Source organism: Spermophilus citellus (genome assembly GCF_964194105.1).
Source record: "Spermophilus citellus genome assembly, chromosome: 1".
NCBI lineage: Eukaryota > Metazoa > Chordata > Mammalia > Rodentia > Sciuridae > Spermophilus > Spermophilus citellus.
In genome coordinates this window covers 65,239,561-65,252,693 of record NC_138182.1, presented here as the reverse complement: position 1 = coordinate 65,252,693, position 13,133 = coordinate 65,239,561, and the positions used below count along the sequence as shown (strand labels likewise).

The 13,133-nt window shown below is 31.7% G+C and overlaps 1 protein-coding gene across 3 annotated transcripts in view; it reads left to right on the top strand.

The window, feature by feature from the left end:
- The window catches only part of DACH1 (dachshund family transcription factor 1), a gene marked incomplete at its 3' end in the record, with an annotated part of 409,292 nt that overhangs the window by 278,293 nt on the left and 117,866 nt on the right, over window positions 1–13,133 (top strand). For 2 of the 3 annotated variants that reach the window (XM_081304373.1, XM_081304372.1), the window contains exon 4: window positions 3,457–3,629. In XM_081304373.1, the coding sequence (XP_081160499.1) occupies window positions 3,457–3,629 (173 nt within the window). Of the gene's footprint in view, window positions 1–2,857; window positions 3,014–3,456; window positions 3,630–13,133 lie in introns of all 3 variants that reach the window. The other variant, XM_081304371.1, reaches the window with a different exon arrangement.

Below are 13,133 nucleotides of genomic sequence, written 5' to 3'. Positions count from 1 at the left end.
ATAGTAGCCACACTTCATGTTGCACATAGTTCTGTCACTTGATGTCATCACAGAATAAATGCCTCTGTGTGTTGCTTATTCCCAGTTCAGATCTGCTTATGCCTGTGGTATTGTCCAGCCAGTGCTTCTATACTGCCTGCATTCAGGACTAGGTCTGGGAGACCCTTTCTGCACTCAGTCCTACCACCTTACATTGAAACATGGTTATAGAGATATAATGACCAACAACTTGGTGCACTGAGTCTTTTCAAGAACTCATTACCATTTTCCTTGCCTCGTTTCCATTTTATGTTTTAATTATACCTTGAGTTTTAGATGCATGCGACTACCTCCTATTACAGAATATATTCTTTCATGATATTAGGGTTCTATCAGGTTCATCTTTTTATTTCACTGTAAAGTTGAAGAAGTAGTGTGGTTCCATATAAGAATTGAAGAAGAAAAAGGAATCAGTTCTTTTCTATCTTCCTCTGCCAAATCTTTGAAAGTTTTAAATTTGTTGACCCTGCTGCTGTCCCTGAAAGTCATAGTAGTTAACCTTAATCTTAAAGGTATATTCATGTGCATGTATGTGTTTGTGTGTATGCAAAGTACATATATACTAGCTTACATTGTGATAAATATTGGTTTAAACTAAAACACTTGGAATCATACATTTAATAATGATGGGCATGTCTTGTTCTGAAGAAGCCTATTTTCATTCCTTATTTATTCATGCTAATAGAGGAGAAGGATGTTATAAATAATGCAGAAATCACTTACAGATGACTTGGTTATATATTGTATATTTTTCATCAGATTTAGTTTCTTAATTGTTTGCTCTATTTATTACCTAAATGAGCTAACATCATGAGTATTTAAAAAATGATGCTTGGTGGAGAAAGCTAAGAGCAAAAATTCTAGGTAGTGAGAAATCCATTCTAGTATTAGAGAATTGCTATAGAAAATTCATCTATCAATTATTGATATTTAACCAAACAGAGAGGACCAATATCCTGTGATACAAAAGAGATATGAAGCTGGGGGCAGTGGTGCACGCCTGTAATCCCAGCAGCTCAGGAGGTTGAGACAGGAGAAACATGAGTTCAAAGCCAGCCTCAGCAATGGCGAGTCACAGTCTCTGTCTCTAAATAAGGCTGGGGATGTGGCTCAGTGGCCAAGTACCCCTGAGTTCAATCCCTGGTACCAAAAAAAAAAAAAAAAAAAAAAAAAGAATAATTATATCAGAAATTTAGCTTGATGTTTTACATCTTAAATTTACATCTCAAGTTTCACAGGTTTTTTGGATTAAATATGTAATTGAAAAAGTTTGCATATGCTTTGATAAAGGCAGTGTAAAGTGAAGATATTTAAGATGTTTTACCATAATACTCTTGACATTAGACATTTGGAAAATTCATATATGTATAGTTTTGCATGTTTGACTGCTGTAAGTGTCAAAAAGTGATGAGTAGAGGACCAAGGTGTATAAATTGGTGAATATTAAAGTGAATCTTTATATAACTGTGTAGGAGTATAGGAGCAGGCTGGAGAAATTTCTTTTATGTGAGTCATTTCTGTATAAAGCTATAAACCTTTTTTTAAACCAAAAGCTGTCATGGTTTCTTGTAAAATAATAAAGATAATAAATATATCCATTTTAATTGATTCTTTTCATTGTTTAATAAAATTGCTTTGTTTGATTGCTGAAGAATTTGAATTGAGTTTTCATTACCCACTTCTGAACAATTTACTCTAAGATCCAGACAGTATTGAGCTAATGAGTTTGAATTTATATTGAACCTTAACTGTCTTCTTGAAGTACATGGAAGAAAATCATGGCAGTAACTAAATATTCTTCATTAAAAACTATGTCATAGAGATTTTACAATGAGTCTTTCAGTAGAGCTAAAGCATTAAATTGGAGTTTTACCAGTTTTGCTGTTTCCTTACATATTATGTGAAAATATGATTTCTTCATTTTTTTAAGAAATAAAGGTCTCATAAGCTGACAGGGATATTACTAAAATATTTTAAGTGGCAAGTTTATGTATTTAACAGATTCTATCAAGGAATAAATTATTAATTTAATCTGAGGACACGTATGAATTGAAATGGTTTACAAGCACCTTCCAAGAAATGTTCCTCTAAAGTGTTTCAACATTTTAATTTTACTTTATGTATGTATGTATGTATGTATGTATGTATTTATTTTGCAGTATTAAGAATTACGCCCAGGGACTCCTTGCATGCTAGGCAAGTGCACTACCACTGAGCTATATCCATAGCCCCCATGATGTTTTTATAGCTAAAACATTGCAGCCCATCTTGAAATGGTAACCTGAAAATGCATGATGACATTGTCACAATAATAAATTTGTTTCTCTGTATTTGAAAATAAATGATGTGTTTATTCACACATAACAAATATTTTGCTTTGACATGTTTGTCTTTCATTAAGCCACCTTTTGTGTTCTATATATAATGTCTAAGTTAGGCACCTAATGATTCTATTTTTAGCTTCATGGTGGAATTAAGTTAAGCATTTTAAATCTAAATGGTGACTAGGATACTATTTACTACAAAAATAACTTTGCATTACATAACCATCAGGATACTTCAGTTCCAAGCAGTAACTATCTAGTTCTATAAGAGTCCCTTTAACATTAAATTTGATAGTCAAACAGGATTAAATTCCACATATAGGTTAAATGTTACAGAAGCATTGTTTTTCAAAAACTTGAGATCCTTATGTAAGAAATAAGAAAAGGAAAAATAAAATGCAGTGATATGCATTTTTTAAAACCTCATTTCAAAGTAGTTATTGGAATATTGGGAATAATATCATATCCAAATAATTTATATTCATTCCCCACAGGCAGCAGTGATGGTTCTTGGGATAAGGAAACACTGTACTCCTCCCCATCCCAGGGATCTCAGGCTTCTGTTACCCATCCCCGCATGCCTGGAGTGTATAGCCTTCCACTTAGTCATCCTCTCAACCATCTTCAGCACAGCCACCTTCTGCCAAATGGTACGATGGCATTTTTTAGCAATAAAAATGACAGTTTTAAAAATGTTTAATTATTAGATAGTAAAACAGGACTTTATAAATGGATATACTATATTTAGACAACTGATGATAATAAGTTAAAGAAAACTCTAGTTCTTTTAAGATTTTAGACAGATCAGAGGAATAATGTAGCAAAGAACTGACCATCTGTATAAAACACATGAAAATGGTAGTATGATAAACCATGGCACCAAATTAGTTAGTTGAAAACCAATTTTCCTGAATGGTGAGTGGATATTGTTGCATACAAAGAGGGAAATATTTTTTTCTTTGACTGCTTTTATTATAATATATTTCATTTTTTAGTGATTCATGTCCATAATGATTTTAATAAGTGTGATATGCCACATTCCATAGTTTTACTTGGAATAGCGCAATGATGATATATGTGTATTTTTTTATAGGACTGGAACTTCCTTTTATGATGATGCCCCATCCTCTAATTCCTGTAAGCCTACCTCCAGCATCTGTCACCATGGCAATGAGCCAGATGAACCACCTCAGCACCATTGCAAACATGGCAGCGGCAGCACAAGTTCAGAGTCCTCCATCCAGAGTTGAGACATCTGTTATTAAGGTAATGGTTTTCTTGTTATATAATGTTGATAATAAGTCATTATGTCTTAATCTATTTTCTTATTATAAGTAAATGTCACCTCTAAAATCTAAGTGATAGTAAATAGATTATGAGAAAAATCATTCATAATTAAGTAGCCCCATGGTTACAGTGTTTAGAGAGGCTTCAGTTAAGTTCTCTTAAGACAGACAACTTAGAACATTAAAACACAGAGTTCAAGTGTGTGTTTTTACTTGTAGGTGTGTATGTATGATGCATATAAGTATGTGATTTGTGCATGTAGTGTTATCAGTCTTTAAGTATGGATAATCAGACAACCCAAAGGATTAAAATCTTCTATTTTTGACCTTGGGCCCGTAACTCAGTCTTTGTGATTTATTCAACATCTAAAAAATGGATAACATAATGTGGATGCATAAACTAAATGAAGTAATAAAGTTGAGTTATTATAAATTTAAAAACATACTATGAGTGTAAATTAACATTATGGTTATGTAAACTTAATATTTGTGTGTATACATATAAACAAACATATTTGCATGTGTGTGTATATATATATATATATGTACACACACATACACACACATATATAAATTTCCTTGCTTTATCTTTTTCTCTGTTATATATGTGTATAATTTAAGTATGTGTATCTTATATAGGTATTGGATATACATATATACATATAATTTTTTGTCCATTTCATTTTATAATGGGCATTTGTACTCGTTTATACAAAATATTTTAATGGTTATTGTCAGATTTAGTGAAGAATAAGAAGTAATACAAAAGAACATTAAGAATAGATTGTGGGGCTACAGTTGCAGCTCAGTGGTAGAGTGCTTGCCTAGCATGAGTGAGGCACAGGGTTCAATCCTTAGCACCACATCAAAGTAAATAAATAAAATAAATGTATAAAAATACAATAACATTATTTTAAAAACAGTAGATTGTGTTTGTAATCCCAGCTACTCAGGAGGTTGAGGAAAAGTATCGCATGGTCAAGGCTAACCTGGGCAACTTAGTGGGATCCTGTCTCAAAATTAAATAAATAAGGGCCAGGAGTGTAGTTCAGTAGCAGAGTGCTTGCCTAGAATGCAGGAAGCTCTGTGTGGAATTCCAAGCAATTACAAAAAAAAAAATCATCAATCATCAATTTTTAATCTAAGTAAAAAATACTTCTTGCTGCATGATCCTCATTTGACATAATAATTGCATGTTTTTTTTTCTGAATAAAATACACTTGAATTCAGGTTAGTCTTAAGAAAGGCCTTTTTACCACTTGAACAGAACATTGATTAATATGCAAACAGGAACTTTTATTATAAAAATGGCTCTGTAAACATAGATGTGTAATAGATCCTTATATCAGTTTTTAAATATAATTACTAGAGGAAAATCACAAAATGCATTATAGAAGACCAAAATCAACTACTAAAAAATCTCTATCTGAGAACATGGCAGTGAAGACCAGCCATATCATTATTGGCCAAGGAATTGGCAAGAAAATTTCTTAAAACTCTTTTTTCTTTGGAATGACTTACAGGGTTCCTCTGTTGCTAGGTGACTGGTTAATCAAGGTTATCACTGGATTATCTAATTCATTATAATTTTTGGTAATTGTTTTTACTGAGAATTTAAGATTCTAATTGGTTCATTCATTGTAGTTACTTAGAAGTTTTAGATGAGGGAAAAAATCTTCTAAGTGTTGTTTTTATTGTGTTTGTTGGCTATTTTAACAAAATCTTAGTGCTTGTTAGGTATTAATTATAACATGTGATTATGCACATTTAAAAAATTACTAATGAATATTTTAATTATCTTGTAATCATATATTTTTATACTTTTAAGTCTAAGCTTATTTGTAGTCTTCCATTTAGCTAAGCTTTACATTAATATATAAAGCAAAAAAAAAAGGACAGAAAAGCAGATTTTAGTAGTTTAAAAAAATCATAATAGGTATAATATGTATCTTACTTATGACCTGTACATAATTTGGCCATGAGGTGATGGCTTATATGTTCCTTAATCCAAAAGCCACCAGGTACATCAGTAGACTTGTTTTATTTTATTTTTTAATATGAACACATTTTAAAAATATTCATGCTACATCTAATATTAATTAGAATATTTACATTGATAGAGGAGCAGATTTTAATAAATCCATGGTTGTCTAAGTTTAGGTAGGAGGAATTAAATTTTCCTGTGGAAGAGTTTTACAAAGAAATAAAGGACTAGATTATTGGACGTCAGCAACATTTTTGTATTTCCAATATTAAAGTTTAGAAATAGAGAGAAAGTAGATGCAGAAAAGGAAAGAAATATGCAAAAAAATAATGGGAAATTAGGGAGATTTTATCTTAAAATATGTGCCAAAACCTATAAAATAATAGTGATATCCCACGTCCTATTTTCTTGGGACAAATATTTGTAGAAATTTGGCTATAGAACTTGGTTCTGTAAGATGTTCTGAATTAGAGAAGATAGGATTATGAAACAACCTCTTTTAATTTGTATGTGAGCAGACTTCATAGTTTAAGAAGTGTTTTAGTAAACACACATGACATACATGGATTAAATTTAGTTTGGAGAAAGTTGTTATTTTTTCCCAAGGAAAACAGTTGATCCCTATGTCACAGTGAACAATTATTTGGTCCATGCTGATCATAGAATAGTGCCTGCAATTTGTTGGTCTGGGAATATTCTAGATTGGAAGGTTGATTGAAAGTGCAATGTTAAATAATAAAGATTTTCTCCCATAACAGAAGAAATAGCTTCTGAAGAGAAAATAGAAATGTGAATGATATTCTATGTGGTAGATGTCCTTTTGGCAAAATCCACTTTTCTTCCACCATTTGTATGGCCCATTAATTACAAATGATTTTACACTTTTAAGTGATTAAAAATGAAAACAATAATTCATGATATATGAAAATCTTACATATTTCAAATTTTAGTCCCCATAGATTTTTTAAAACATAGCTACACTTTTTAATTTACATAATGTCTATGGCTGCTTTTACATACAAAAATAGAATCTGGTGAAGTATCTAGTAAACTATCTGGACCTTTACAGAATAGTTTGTTGATCACTGCATTAGACCTCTAAGAAATTTAAATTCATGTGAATCTTAGACTGTGGGTAAGTGAGGCAACTCAGACTAAATTTTCATATAATATAAAGCCATGTGTAAGACAAATTAAAAGAACTGAGTTTTTAATGTTGAAAAATTTAAATGCAGTGAAGAAAAGTAAACTAGATAGAGGAAGACCATACACTTTGACATTGCTATTTGCTCTAAATGCAAGCTTCCATGAGACAGTCTGTCAATATTGGACTTAGCTTTCTCTGACTGATTTTTTTTCAGACTACTAGAAATATTTTAGCAAGTTAATTTTAAGGAAGAAATGGACTGTTCTCTTTAGGTAATATTACTTTTAATTTAAATCCTTGATAATTAAATATCTATAAAGATATGTGAAATGATTATAAACTCTGTGTTAGTGTGCTATATGTTGGCAAGGCAGACTTATTTTTTACTGTTTAACACTAATAGAGTATGAAGAGACAGTCATGAGATATTTATTACCTGTCATATAATACAGCTCCCTTGTAGTAGAGAAATAATTTCTACATCTTCTCCATCCATTTTTATTTTGTAGGACTCCAGTTCAATTTTCAGCAAATTCAAGAGAGAGAGAAATATATCCATTAATCACATCAAAATTTACTTCTCAATAGTTGCTACCTTTACTTTATTTCCCTCCTGTACTGGGGATTGAAACCAGGACCTTATACATGCTAGGCAAGCATTTCAACACTGAGCTACATACCCAGCATCTCTCCCTGTTTCTTTAGTGCATTTTAATTATGCAGAATAATGTGTTTTATTGTGGTGTATTTATGCATGCACATAATATACTTTGATCATATCTACTCCTCCACTATCGTTTGCCTGTCCCTCCCCTCCCCCAACCCACCTTCACTAATAATCTGCTACTTTCTACTTACATGTTGTCTTTTTTTCCTTAGGTATGAGGGAAAATATGCTAAAACTTATTATTTCAGTAACATTATCATCTCTAGTTTTTTTTCCATTGTCATGAAAATGACATGATTTCATTTGTCTTTAGGACATTAATAAACCTCCACTGTGAATCTATACCACAAGTTCTTTTATTCATTCATTCTTCAACAGGCACCTAGACTAATTTTATAACTTGGCTGATGTGAATTGTGCTATGATAGATATGGATATGTAGTTATCTCTAAAGTATGCTGTCTTTAATTAGGGTATATACCAAGGAGTAGTATAGAGCAGTCTTCCTTTATTTTAAGACAAGATCTCATTAAATTGCCAAGGCTGGCCTTGAACTTGCAAACCTCCTGCCCCAGAACCCCAAATAGCTTGGATTATAGGTGTGTGCTACTGTGCCTGACCCTACTTTTACATTTTAAAAGAAAGATGTCTACTAATTCTTCTTCGTTACAGCCATCTAAAGATTTAAGTCCTCTATTACACTTCAGTAGTGTGTTTATTTGCAAACCAATATTCCAGTGTCTGCTGATCATTCCTTGCCAAGTTTCTTGGTCGAATTCTTTTTCCCCCCTTTGTAAAAGAGTCCTCTAGACCCATACAATACTCTAGAAATCAACTAACCAATGAAGAGACACTAAAACTAATATAAACCTCAATTTAGACAATATCTATAAAATGTAGTCATAATTCCTAAAATTGTTTTTGGTATTAGAATACGTAATTTGGCCTTTTTGACATAAATTTCTATTAAGCCAGGTTTTTTTTCTTCTTTTGCTTATGTTAGGAATTTGTGTTTATCCACATTTTTTTTTATTTCCAGTCACTTGATTGAGTGGTTATAGATGTTTTTAAGTGTTAACATCCTAAACTCTAATGTTAATGATATATGCCATCTTTGTATCATTTCCAAATTTTAAAAGAATGTTTTCCTTTATTACCTTAAATCACTGAGTAAAATAAGCAGCATATATCAAGCGATCAATTCCTTCTGTCATTAGAGAATTTGTTAATGGGTTTAAATATTCTACTAATTGATTCTCTTTGGGTACCATTCATCAAGTAACCCCCAAACCTCTTGAATAAATCAATATTTTTCTCACTTTTCATTTTTACATCCAGAATGATATCAGGAGAACTTTGGGGGAAAAAGTTCCTGCCAAAATAGAAATAAAGTTGAAAAGAATAAAGACAGTATATTTAGTGGTTTAAAATGTGAATTCTGGAAAAACACCTCATGGTTTCATATTATACCTTTACCACTACCTTATCCTGTGTTCATGGACAAGTGATTGGATGTCTGTGATTTTTTTTTTCCTTTTCTGTAATACTATCTCACTAGGTTATTAAAATTGATTAAATCATCATTTATAAAACCTTTCAAAATCTCTATACACCAACATTACCTTTTGCTTAGCACTAGTTTTGCTTTCCCTCCAAGTGTTTACCAAGTGTTTACAGTCACCTATTCTAGGATTTTGACAGGGATTCCTGTCAAGCTTATGATATACAGCCAGAAGGCTATAATGAGAACCCTTTCTTGCTCTTACCTTGCCTGTTCAACCCTCACCGAAATGTGTACTTTGCTTTTTTTAAATCAAGGACTTTTGGGATTGTAGTACATACTATACAAAATGCATTTTTAAGATTTCTCTCTTCTTCAGAGACAATGTAGGTTTGTTTTTGAGAAATTTGGCAACACTGAATGGATTTTACATTGTTGAATACACATCTTTCTTCTCATGGTATATTACAGAGTTCCCTGAAAATAGAGAACATAATGCAAGTTAGTGATTATCTTTGCTGAGCTTGTGTGTGTGTGTGTGTGTGTGTGTGTGTGTGTGAGAGAGAGAGAGAGAGAGAGAGAGAGAGAGAGAGAGATAGAGAGAGAGAGAGAAAGAGAGAAACACTATGAAATTCTCAAAGAATTAAATACTGAAAAAACATTTTAAAATAGAATTTATGATTTTCCATCCTCTAATTCTTTCCTTTAAAATAGTTTCTTAAAATATTACATTAGTATATAGGACTTTATTGTCATAAAGTTTAAACTGTGAAAGAAGCCAGGCTCAGCAACACGCCAGCAATCCCAGTGGCTTGGGAGGCTGAGATAGGAGGATCATGAGTTTAAAGCTAACCTCAGCAAAAGTGAGGCACTAGGCAACTCAGTGAGACCCTGTCTCTAAATAAAATACAAAATAGGGCTGGGGATGTGGCTCAGTGGTAGAGTGCCCCTTAGTTCAATCCCTGGTATCCCCTGCCAAATGTGAAAAGAATATAAAAAGTAAAATCAGAGTGACATAATTCTCAAAGTAGATTCAAATCTTAGACATCACATGCCTCATATTTGTTTTTAGTTACTGAATAGTTTATTCCTTGGATAAACATAAAAATCTCTAGATGTATACAAAACTTTTAGAAATAACTTTTTCAGAAAAATGATTGTGATAATTTTTACATGACCTCACAAAAATAGTTAAGTATGCTCTATTTATATTTATTTAGGTATTGACATTAAATATGAAAAGAAAATGTAACAAAAAATATTACAACCACTAAGAATACATCAGTGTATTGAAACATACTACATATGTTTCGATTCATAAATTTAAAATAATTCTGAAAAAATGAACTTATCCTTCATCTTGGGAGAATTCTAAGGAATTGATTCTCTTGAAGGCCAATATATTTTTAAATAAAGGAAAAGTAAATGGACAAGAACACTCATTCTTCCTGCCTTTTCCATATAAACAATCTCTCAGGATAACCCAAATTCATGTGAAAAACTTTATGTTCATAGAACTCTTCTAAAAAAATCAATGAGTAAGGAACGATAATATCTCCACATTGCAAGTCTTAATGAAGTGATGAATCTAGGCCATGATTATCAGTGGTGGTTGGCATCATAAAAGGCAACCAAGCAGACATTATACCTTCCTGATGGAAGCAGGCAACATCATCTATGAAACAGTCTTAATCCAAACAATTTGAATCAGGTCTCTAGTTTTAAATATGCAGGGAACTCAAGGGGCAGAGGAACACAGAGTTAAACAGACCCATTATGGGAACTGCAGTTGAGATGTTCCTATTGGTGTTGGCCTCTGAGAACATACACTTTGCCTTACTAGATAAAAAGTTGTCTGGTTAGAATGTATCATTTTTCTCTTTCCACTCCTTTCTCTACTCTCTCCCCTTGGCTTCACCCTTTAATTAAGATCTAATACTTGTTTACATAAGGCTGAATCCTTAACTCCCGAGTCAAAAGTATGTTTTGCTATTTAAAGTAACATATTAACATATAGTGTCCTGAAAAATCATAATCCTTTCTGAATTATCATACAAATATGATAATTGTATGATAATATCATACAAATATGATAATTGTATGATAATATCATACAAATATGATACTGAAGCACAAATCAAATATGGGCAAAAATATGATATAAAATTATTTTCAGGTATCCTATTAGTTCCATATTTAGTAAAATTAAATATTTCTTGTTTCATCATTAAAAAAATTTTAAATATTATAAATATTCCTTGGAGCCTCAATTTAAGATGTTGAGTGGTAGAGTTTTAAGATGGTGACTGCCTGGTCTTTAACTACATATAATTATGTTGGCATCATTCATTATGTCTCTTAAAAGTACTTTTTTGCCTTTTCCTTAATCTAGAATCCTAGTTCTACCATTCACCTTCTTTGTACATATTTACAGAGCAGAAGAATTTACTTTTCTTTTTTGGTACTGAAGATCAGACCCAAGGATGCTTAACTATTGAGCCACATTCCTAGTCCTTTTAAAATATTTTATTTAGAGACAGGGTGTTGCTGAGTTGCTTAGGGCCTCACTAAATTGCTGAGGCTGGCTTTGAACTTGTGATCTTCTTGCCTCAGCATCCCAAGCCTTAGCATAGCATTACAGGCCTATGCTACCATGTCTGGCCAAAGCAAGAGAATTTGAATATGACTCTTAACTGTTGTAAATAATTCTGTATTTTACTAACAACATTTACCAGTTTGTGATATGTGTTCAATGGGGAAGGAAGTTTTGTCAGTTTTGTTTACTTTTATAAAACCAGAGCCTAGAATCCTGCTTGGCATATACTAGGTGTTCAGTAAATGTTGTTGAATGAATGAATTTAAATGGGAGCTGTCCCAAAGCACAGGAGTTTGGGTTAAATATGAATAAGGTACTGCTCAACTGTATCAATTTTGTGAATTAATAAGTTATATCAAAAATAATTCATGTCTCGCTACTTCTATATCATTTCCAATAAAGTAACCTCTAACCAAAACACATAAAGAATTTAAAAGAGCAGTCAGGTGTAGTGGTGCAAGCCTGTAATCCTAGCAGCTCAGGAGGCTGAGGCAGGTGTATCATAAATTCAAAGCCAGCATCAGCAACTGAGTGAGATACTGTCTCAAAATTTAAAATAAACAACAGGCTGGGGAATTGGCTCAGTAGTTAAACACCCCTGGATTCAATATTAAAAAGAAAAAAAAAGAAGGAAAAACAAAAGAATTTAAAAGTGCAAAATAATTTGAGTCCATAGAAATAGTTCTTTATTTAGAAAAATGAGTTGTGATTATACTTGCTCCTCTAAGAAAATATTTCACTTTTATAAAATATAATGTATATTTTTCTTCTAGAAAGGAGGCTGGTGAGATGATGTCATTTTTAAAATGTTTAATCAGATGTGTGTACTATTGAATATTTTATACTTTTTAAAATTTAAAGTATTCTATTTTTTAATTCCACCTTTGATTCTGAATTATCTTGTTCTACCCAGAAGCAATATGCAGCTTTTCCTTTATTGTTATTCTGTTACCATTAGTTTATTAGTATGACCTTTTTTCCGTGAAAGAGTACTCCTCTTAAATTTTCATTTATTATTGTGGCGAGTTTTATAAAGATGGAACATTGCAAAAGATTGTGTTTTATTGATTGGTGGAGTTGATGCAGGACTATAAAGCAGTGTGTTGAAGTATTAAATTAAATATTCTTCCTCTCTGTTCTACTTCAGGCCCATCTTAGAGGTTAAAGGGCATTACACAAATGAAATGATAAATCCAGTTTACATAGTTTCCCTATAGACATTGAACTAGTTCTTTTTTATTATGTCTGAATAAAACTCATTATCTATTTTGTTTCAGTAATAATTATGAGATTCTCTCCAATTCTTTACTGTCTGCATTATTCTCCATCTTATAGAATACTCTGGAAAGGCAAGCATATAAATATGATAAAAGAATTAAGCTGTTGAAATAAATTAATTTTTTGTGCAACAATGTATTCACATCTTACTTGCTCAATGGATTTTACTTTAATGAAATTCTTCAAAGAACAATGCATTATGTTCCAAAGATTGAAATTATACATTAAGTGAAATGAATGAATACATTGTATCTCAATTTATAGAAAGTTTCAATTGAATAATTAAGCTTTTAAATCACAAAATTTGCATA